This window comes from Phoenix dactylifera, unplaced genomic scaffold (assembly GCF_009389715.1).
Source record: "Phoenix dactylifera cultivar Barhee BC4 unplaced genomic scaffold, palm_55x_up_171113_PBpolish2nd_filt_p 000444F, whole genome shotgun sequence".
Taxonomy (NCBI): domain Eukaryota; kingdom Viridiplantae; phylum Streptophyta; class Magnoliopsida; order Arecales; family Arecaceae; genus Phoenix; species Phoenix dactylifera.
Genome location: NW_024067877.1, coordinates 221,017 through 230,355, shown reverse-complemented (window position 1 = coordinate 230,355; position 9,339 = coordinate 221,017). Strand labels below are relative to the sequence as shown.

Here is a 9,339-nt window from a genome sequence, read left to right as displayed (position 1 = left end):
AATTTATTAAAATAAAAAAATATTATTGTGGTATAAGAGTAGACCGATGGCGTCTTTTGCGTATAGCTCAAGTTCGAATGCCAATCTCTGAGTCAGTCAACATTATTAGGGTTGTTGAAACCATCGGAGTCCAGCCGCACAGATATCACGGGCCCCGGAAATAACTCCTGGTCCTCACCCGTCCTGCTCCATGCGAAGAGGCGAGAAGCATTCAACTCCACCCAGCCCAGGGAGCCCGAAGGCGACCGATGACCTCATCCCTGACGCAATCTAACTCCCGGAGAAAAAAACAAAACAAAACAAAACACAACAAAACAGGCATCTTATAGCCTCCAAATCTTCTTCACGAGGTAAAAATAAAGAACATTTCTGAAAACCAAAATAAAACCCCACGTTATCACACCACTCCTCCATCATTAAATACCCCCATCCGATCCACCACACAGTGAAGGAAAAGAAGAAGACATGGAGGGCGGTGAAAGGATGGCAGCAGTCGGAGGAGAGGAGGTGAAGCTATTGGGGGGGTGGGCGAGCCCATATGTGATGAGGCCGAGGATCGCCCTGAACTTGAAAGGCGTGGAGTATGAGTTCTTGGAGGAATCGTTTGGGGTGAAAAGCGAGCTGCTGCTCAAATCCAACCCGGTGTACAAGAAAATACCGGTGCTGATCCACGCCGGCAAGCCTATTTGTGAGTCCATGATCATCGTCCAGTACATTGACGAGGCCTGGGCTGCCAAGGGCTCCGCCATCCTCCCCTCCGATCCCTACGACCGCGCCCTTCACCGCTTCTGGGCAGTCTACATTGATGATAAGGTAATTGGGCATTTTATTTCTACTCCTCGGTTTCAACATTTGTTCTATGTTTACTCTTTGCTCTGTGTACAAAATATAGGTCTGATTTTGGATGAAGAAATAATTGTCAAAGTGGTAGTCAGATAATGGACTAGTGATATGATTTTTTTTTCACTTTGATTAAAGAGGGAGTAAGAATTATGGATGTTATCAATGGCATTTTCAGTGAGAGGTTAAATAGTTTTACAGATATTTAGAAGGTGCAATATGTTGGGAAGAAATATCTCCAAAATGATTCAAATAAAAAATTCCCAACAAATAATAATTTTAAGAATTGGTTTTGGTGTATGAAACTCAACCAAAACTAATGAGAAAAAAAAAGAGCTGGGTAGCCAGGACCAGAAATCCTATCAGAGTAGCCTAGTGGAATGGTAATTTTTTTCCTCCATTGATCAACAATTTTGGTCTTTTCAGAATTATCATCATCATCCAATAAAAATAAATGGGTTTCAATTTATTCAAATGAATGATTTGAAGAGTGCATAATCTTATATATAAGCTCAGACTAACCCATCAATCTAGGATCTCATTCGGGATTTTCCTTGGGAGGTATCGGGAAGGAATTGGAATGTAATAAAATGGATTGATACAGAAGAAGAAAAGGTTCTCTATTAATTCAAATGCGATACCTACGGGATAGGGGACAGGAAGAGAGAGAGAGAGAGGGGGGAAAAAAAAACTGAAGATTTCACACAGTACTTTTTTATCGAAATATCGATTTGAAGGATTTTGTACCGTTTCAGATTCTATAGGAACACAAACCAGTGGGACTTGTGGAATGATGGAAAGGAATAAGAAGGAAAGAGAGAGAAACGAAATCGACCAATTGGTTGGGTGGTACGAAGTTTGTTTGAAAGTGGTACATGATAAATATTCTATCTTTCCAATTCAAAAAAAAAAAGACAGGTATTCTATCGTTTTAAAGAATGATGGCACGCTTCAGTTTTCTGCTGTTCAGATCTGAAGTTGTCGGACTAGATCATCATGGTCAGCTGGAAAATTAAAAACTGCAGAACCATTTCTAGAGTGAATAAAGAAATATGTCTCGGATCATTAGTGGTTTCCCACTACAGAAATAGAGCACTCGTAGGTGTTAATCATAGATCAGTATTGAAATAACATATAAGCCTCATAAATATCCTTGGAAAATGGGGTTAGTTTGCCTACAATATCTGGGAATAAGGTATTTTAGCATTTTGCTGAGACATTTTTCAGGTTCTTATAACTTTTCAATGTAAATTAATAAATAATAAACATAAAAATCTGTCCCATTATTTGTCATTATAAATTTTTCTTGTTATTTCTCAACCTCCAAATAAACAATCATAGAAAAATGTTTAAAGGTAGTCCCCCAAAAATCGTGATTAAAAAAAAAATGTTTCTAGCCTTAATGACTCAGAAATCATCTTTTATCGTCCATTATGACTAATTCAGTTTTTCTTTCTTTTGTCTTCCATTTTCATTTCATGCAGTGGTTCCCTTCACTGTCAGGAATCTTACGGGCACAAACAGAGGAGTCTAAGGCAGAACCAGTGGAGCAGGTTTTTGCTGGGCTGAAACTTTTGGAAGAGGCTTTTGAGAAGTGCAGCAAAGGGAAGGGCTTCTTTGGTGGTGACAGCATTAGGTACCTCGACATTGCCCTTGGCTGTTTCTTGGGGTGGCTCAAGGCGATAGAGAAAATGACTGGCATCAAGTTTCTCGATGAAGGGAAGACGCCTCTCTTGGTTGGATGGATGGAGAGATTCTGTGCCAACGATGCTGTGAAAGGGGTGATGCCAGAGACAGACAAGCTGGTGGAGTTTGCCAAGGTGCTTCAGGCTAAGTTTAAGGCTGCTCCTGCAAAGTGAAGTCTACTTTGGCAGCTTAGTTGATGATATCTTTAGTAATGGGAAACATTACCTAGTATAAGTTCTACTAGTGGTAATAAGAAGAAATAGTAAAATATGATGAAATGGTTGAAAGTTGTCTGTTGGTGATTGCAGATTTTGCTATTTAATTATATCTTATATGTTGTGTTTCTAAGTTTCTTGACGCAAATATCTTGAGTGAAATTTTTAGTTAATCATTTTCCATAATTTTCTTTGTGAATCTAAAGAATGAGAAAGCATATGAATCACAAAAAATCAACGTCAAAGACGTGCAACATATACTAAGTTATTAACAAACTAGTTCAACCTCCCTTCATGTTTGAAATATTTATGCATATATTTTGAATTAGCATGCTTAGCTGATTTGTGGTATGAGAGCCTCTGAAAGGAATTTTGATCAGTACAGCCTCAGCTAGGTGTTGCAATCCAGAAGTCATAATTTTATCTCAGGCCTGGTTTATTGGGTCGACGAGTTGGATATGGGAGGTAGTCTCGAATTTCCTGTAACTCAGGTTGCTATCTGATTTATAGATTTGAGCTGCCTAGGGATGGTTTTTTTTCAGGTTTATGAAATTAAATTATGATGGTGGTAAACAACTTTTTTATTCATCTAACAACTGTTAGCACAGTTGGCTAGCACCTTACTTTCAAGCACTTGCCCTTCTTGCTGTTAGTTTTGCTCTAATTAAAAAACCAAAGGCAAAATTTTCCAAGAATCTCTTAATATATATACTTCTGCAAAATGGATAATCCAATCTTTTTTCTGCAAAATTAATAATACGATGAAGTTTTTATATAAAATGGTGTGTCTAAAGCTGGTTGATGATAACAATTATATACGGCATCTAAAGCCTTGTGAACTGATTTCTATAGGCATGCCCAAATTTGTTAGTACAATGCTTAAAATAACAGCTTATTAGGTCAAAATTCAATTTCTGTAGCTTATAGGTTTTTGTTGCATCTTGCTACAGCATATGATCATATTGTTGACGAACACAAGCCTCTTTTTCTTGATGAACTTAGCGAACACACTCAGATATGCATATAGTGCAAATCAGTGTCAGAATCAAGCATGATCAAGACTTGCTTAGACAAATCTTACTTATGGATCATGCTTTTTGGTCCATATAAAAGCCAACAGGCATGGGTTGCCTCTATTTGGTTCTAGTTTGTTTGGTTTGAAACTAGCATTAATCAGAATATAGACCAAGTAATAGTTGATCATACTCGGATTTGAGCAGAGTTCTTTATTTCTCGAAACTTTTTCTTGAAGTTGTCTGGTCCTTCTGATCGGGTCATGTCACCTTGGGAGAATCAACTCGCCCTCTATAAGAAAACTCCAAGGGTAGGATTAAGGCTTCTAATTCATTTGATCAATGTTGATCTGCTGACACAATACCAGCTCGTTCCAACCCAACTCGTCCCTAACACTAGAAGGATGATAGTTAAGTTTTTCTATTTTTTGAGGCTCCATGGAATCATCCCGACTATTGGGTTGTTTCAAGCCTCCTTCTAGGTGAAGATACATTCTTGGAACAAGGGATGATGGTACCTTTTCTGCAAGAAAGATTATAGTATCCTTCAATCCAGTCCTTCCCCTATCCATAGTTGGAAGGGTAAATTTTTCGTTGTGACCTCAATAGATATGTGGGGCTTTTCGATGAAATGGAAGATGCCGAGAAAGAAGGCATTGAGCCTCTTTCCTATTCTGTTGGACAAAGAGCAGGGATCAGTTTGTCACGACTCCTCAAATCGGGGCTGGACCGAACACAGATCAAGGTATAAACCAGATCGGTTCGCTGGACGGGTACGAGGTCTGACCGTGCTTTCTGGAAATTTGGGCAACTTGGAGACCAAATCGAGGCCCTAGGATCACCTAGGGAAACATGTGCAAGATCTAGGAGTAATACCTAAGAGCATGGGGCCGGAGGCACGTGCTCCAAGACGTGTATTGGCAAGAATACATGCTGGTTCATCATTAGAAGGAAAGCTGCTGCAACGAGACTGATTCAGCGTTGTGGGCTTATCTCGAAGCATGGACTGAATCCGGAAAATTGGGATGCATAGAAATGTGTACCACTGATGGAGGTACGTGGCACAAGTCTCCAGAAGGCAAAGGACACATTTTAACACATTTTCATAAATGAAAGATGTATGGTTAGAAAACATGGCTGTAACGCTATTTCCACATGTTCTCACGTTGAGGGGCATTTCTGGAACTCTACAGAAGTCCGTTCAAAGTGGGAAAGGTGCCATCTAGAAGAATTTTTCGTTCCGAATCCAGCAGATCTAGTTTCGTGGTAATCCGAGTTCGGATCTTATCCAGAATTCATCCTTATCTTGTGCATGGGAAGTTGAGTTCGTGAGGGACTTGTAACTGGAGGTTGCTCCTCTATAAGAGGACCCTCAAAGGGGAGGGATTGGTATCCGGTAGAGCTGGAGAGGCCAAGAGAGTTTATTGTAATCAGTTGAGTGGTTATTCAATAAAGTTCTCTTCCCCTACATTTCTTCTTCTCCTTCGTGGTATTTTCTGGTGTTGTGTTTCGCTGCATTATTGTTGTTAGGCGTGACCTAAGTCATAGAGACTAGGTACCCACGCCAGGAAGGCTGATCGGTTATCTTTGATAGACTGAGCCGCACGTTGTTGGGATTCGCTTTGTAATCCCTTCGTTCGTGTCAATCGGCATGTCTTTGCTTACCCAGCTACAAGCCATGATAAAGCCGGATTTAGATGTGGTGGTGGTCCTGAATTCGAGTGGAGCTTGCGTAGTTCCAAGGAAGCGAGTTAAAGGGACTCCGCAGCGAGTCCTATCGGCGATGCAACTTGCTAAGGGGCTGAGAAGGGGACTTCCAACATATATTGCGTCCCTTCAGGAGGAAGAACTACTGGAAGGAGAGAAGATTTCAGCGCCCATCGAGGGTGTTCTCACTGAATTCGGGGATGTGATGCCCCCCGAGTTACCCAAGCAATTGCCGCCAAAAAGAAAAATCGATCATCGGATTGATTTGGTGCATGGAGCACGTCCACCAGCTCAAGCACCATATAGGATGGCCCCACCTGAACTCCAGGAGCTGAGGAGGCATCTAACGGAGTTGGTGGACAGCGGGTTCATTCGACCTTCGAAGAGTCCGTATGGAGCACCGGTACTTTTTCAGAAGAAGCACGATGGTTCGTTGAGACTCTGCATCGACTACAGGGCCCTCAACAAGCTCACAGTGAAGAACAAGTACTCCATTCCTCGGATTGATGATTTGTTCGATCAACTTGGCAAGGCACGATGGATTTCCAAGTTGGATCTTCGCAGCGAGTACTATCAGGTTCGCGTGGCGGAGGAGGACATTGAGAAGACTGCATATGTGACAAGATACGGAAGCTTCGAGTACCTTGTCATGCCTTTCGGCCTCACCAACGCACCAGCAACTTTCTGTGCTTTGATGCAGCGTGTACTCCATGACTTTATCGATAAATTTGTGGTAGTATACTTGGATGACATTGTTGTGTACAGTCGGACGTTGGATGAGCATATGGCACACCTGAGGCAAGTCTTCTCTGTTGCCCAAGGTGACAAGCCAAGAGGGGGGGGTGAATTGGTTTCTCTTAATTTTAACTATCTTACTTATGTTAAATGATGAGTTAGTAGAATTAAACAAATCACAGTACAAACAACAAGAAGTATAGTGGTTTGGTGCTCTCCTTAGCACCTACGTCCACTCTCCAAGCGACCCCTTGGGAATTCACTATAATCCCGCGGATTACAGTTGGATTATTTTTCGGGCTCACAATCCAAAAACCTTTACACTTTGGTTTTTCGGGTTCACCAAAAATCTATGTTGGTTTTACGGGCTCACCAACGAACCTGATGACCCAAAGATTGATTCATAGATTGATTTTGATGATCACAAAACCTTGAAGTATGGATACTAATGTTTATGTTGCAAGGAGAAAGATATTTATTTTGCAAGGAACATAGCAAGTTGGAAGAACACAAGAAGGCCTCCAAAAGCTCTCAAGAAAAGTTAGAAGAAAGCTACAATTCATTGGCCCAAGTTTAAAGTTCAAAAGGTTCAAATTGGAGGAGTAAAATCAAAGGAAAAATTCGAAAGAATAGTCTTCGAGTCGACTCCTGAGGAATTCGAGTCGACTCCAATGTTTACCGAGTCGACTCCGGGGAAGTATGAGTCGACTCCTAGGAGTCACAGACAGAAAAGTCAGAGAGCAGTTTTCGGGTCTGAGATTCGAGTCGACTCCAGTGGAACGCGAGTCGACTCCGATGGTTGGTAGGTCGACTCCAAAGAAAGCAAGAGTCGACTCTCAGCGGAACACAAAGAAAAAGTCAGAGAGCATTTTTGGGACTCTGAGATTCGAGTCGACTCCCGCATTGCACGAGTCGACTCCGAGACTCCGCGACCATCAACAGACAGAAAAACCAAGTTACTGCCTCTGAGATTCGAGTCGACTCCCAGACAGCTCGAGTCGACTCCAAGGCAGCGCTACACCAAGATGGCAGAAGGCTGTGTTTCGCAAACTGAGAGCCGAGTCGACTCTAAGGAAGTTCGAGTCGACTCCAAGACTGGACGAGCCAAAAGACAGAGGATCGGGAGTTCGGGCTCTGAGATTCGAGTCGACTCCCAGGACAGTCGAGTCGACTCGAGAGGACAAAATTCAAAATTGGATCCACGGACTTCAGTGGATGAGCCGACTCCGAAATTGCCAAGTCAGCTCCAGAAGTTGGCGAGTCGACTCCAGGTTAAGACGAGTCGACTCCCAGTCGAGGCAAGCACATTAATTCAAATTTGGAACAGTGGCCGAGTCGTCTCCGGTAAAACACGAGCCGACTCCTGCAACAGGCGAGCCGACTCCTGATCGCGCGAGTCGACTCCGATCCCAACGGTCATATTGTCAGGAGCTGCAGACTGGTTCCAACGGCTCTATTTTTGTCTCTAACGGCTATATTCTTGTTTCCACTCCATCTAAAGCTATAAAAACAAGAAGAGAGCTAGGGGAGAATGCATGGAAGTGGGAGAGATCATCTAGGAAAGAGATCTCAAAGAGATTACAAAGGAAATCTCCCAAAAGCACAAAAGGGCCATTCAAAGTGAAATAGAGGGAAGAAGAGCATCCAAGTGAATCCCAAAGCTTCCTCTCCATCCGTGTGCTGCCTCAGTGATCCTCCACTTCGTGCCAAATCAGAAGAGGGTCAAGTAAAGAAGAAGTCGAGCTCCTTCATCTTCCAAACTCGTTTGAGGACTTCACTTTACTCTATTTGCTTATAGTGTTATATTTGCTTGTTTAAGAAGCTTTGATTTATCTTAAACTTTGTTATAATATCTTGTAACTTGATTCAATCACGGGATTGAATCAAGGGGTAAAGGTTTGTTGGTGAGCCAAAGGGAAAACCAACGGTGTAAGGTTTGTTGGTGAGCCAAAGGGAAAACCAACGGGGTTTAGGTTTGTTGGTGAGCCGAGGGTAAAACCAACGTGTAAGGGTTTGATTGTGAGCCCGGGAAAACAATCGGAGTGGTTCTAGTCGGTGAGCCTGGGAAAACCGACCGAGTTCGTTGTGCGCTCGTAAAACAACAAGTTGGGTTGTGAGCTTGTAAAACAACCGGCTGTAATCGCTAGGATTATAGTGAAATTCCCAAGAGGTCTTGGGGAGTGGATGTAGGTGCTGGGGTGCACCGAACCACTATATTTTTGTTGTGTTTGTGATGCTCTTTGTTGACTGACCTCCTCACTCACTTACTTAGATATTAAGCTTGCTTAACTCTTCTTCGTGCATCCTTTAGTTGCAAGCATAATCAATTTACTCAATCATTAAATTGAATAGCATACTAGGGCAAAATTAGACTAATCTTTTATTGAACCCACTGCTTAATAGTTGATTAGATTAGAATCATACTCTTGCTAAGGTTAAGCTTCACTAAGCATCCATACAACTTAGCATAATTAATCTAAAAGATTAGAAGTAGTTTAAAAGGTTTTAAAAGACCCAATTCACCCCCCCCTCTTGGGTTGTCACCTTGGGCAACAAGTGGTATCAGAGCAGGTGCTCAAATATTATTTGTAGTCTTAACCGACTAGAGCCAAAGATCATGACAACTCAAATAGATAGTTTTCTAGGAGAAGGACAATCAATTGATACACCACCACTATTTAATGGCATAAACTATACACATTGGAAAATACGCATGCGCATCTTTATTCAATCACAAAACTATTATTTATGGAAAATCATAATAAATGATCTTCACACACTCTCTCAAACTTTTAATGAAAAGGATTTAGCACAATTGAATGCTGATGCCATGAACCTTTTATATTGTGCATTAGATAGGAATGAGTTTAATTGCATATCTTCTTGCATGACTGCTAAAGAAATATGGAATATGCTTGAAGACAAATATGAATGCACTAACAAATCTGAAATATCATGTGTAGAAGGAGAGCAGTATCATATTGAAAATCTATGCTTGGTGGCACAAGAGGTACATGCTGAAACTGAAAGCAATTTTACATTTGATGAGCTCCATGATGCCTTTTCTGATTTGTATTTAGAATATAAGAAACTTATTTGTAAGAACAAAAACTTGAAGATTGAAAATCAAATTCTAATAGATG

The 9,339-nt window shown here is 41.5% G+C and overlaps 1 protein-coding gene across 1 annotated transcript; it reads left to right on the top strand.

Moving 5' to 3' along the window:
• The first annotated feature begins 334 nt into the window (after positions 1 to 334).
• On the top strand, positions 335 to 2,885 carry LOC103696108 (glutathione S-transferase U17-like). The gene is made up of 2 exons (XM_008777637.4): positions 335 to 813; positions 2,325 to 2,885. Exons 1-2 carry the CDS (start codon positions 466 to 468, stop codon positions 2,697 to 2,699), a joined length of 723 nt encoding a protein of 240 aa, XP_008775859.1. The 5' UTR covers positions 335 to 465; the 3' UTR covers positions 2,700 to 2,885.
• Positions 2,886 to 9,339: the final 6,454 nt, after the last annotated feature.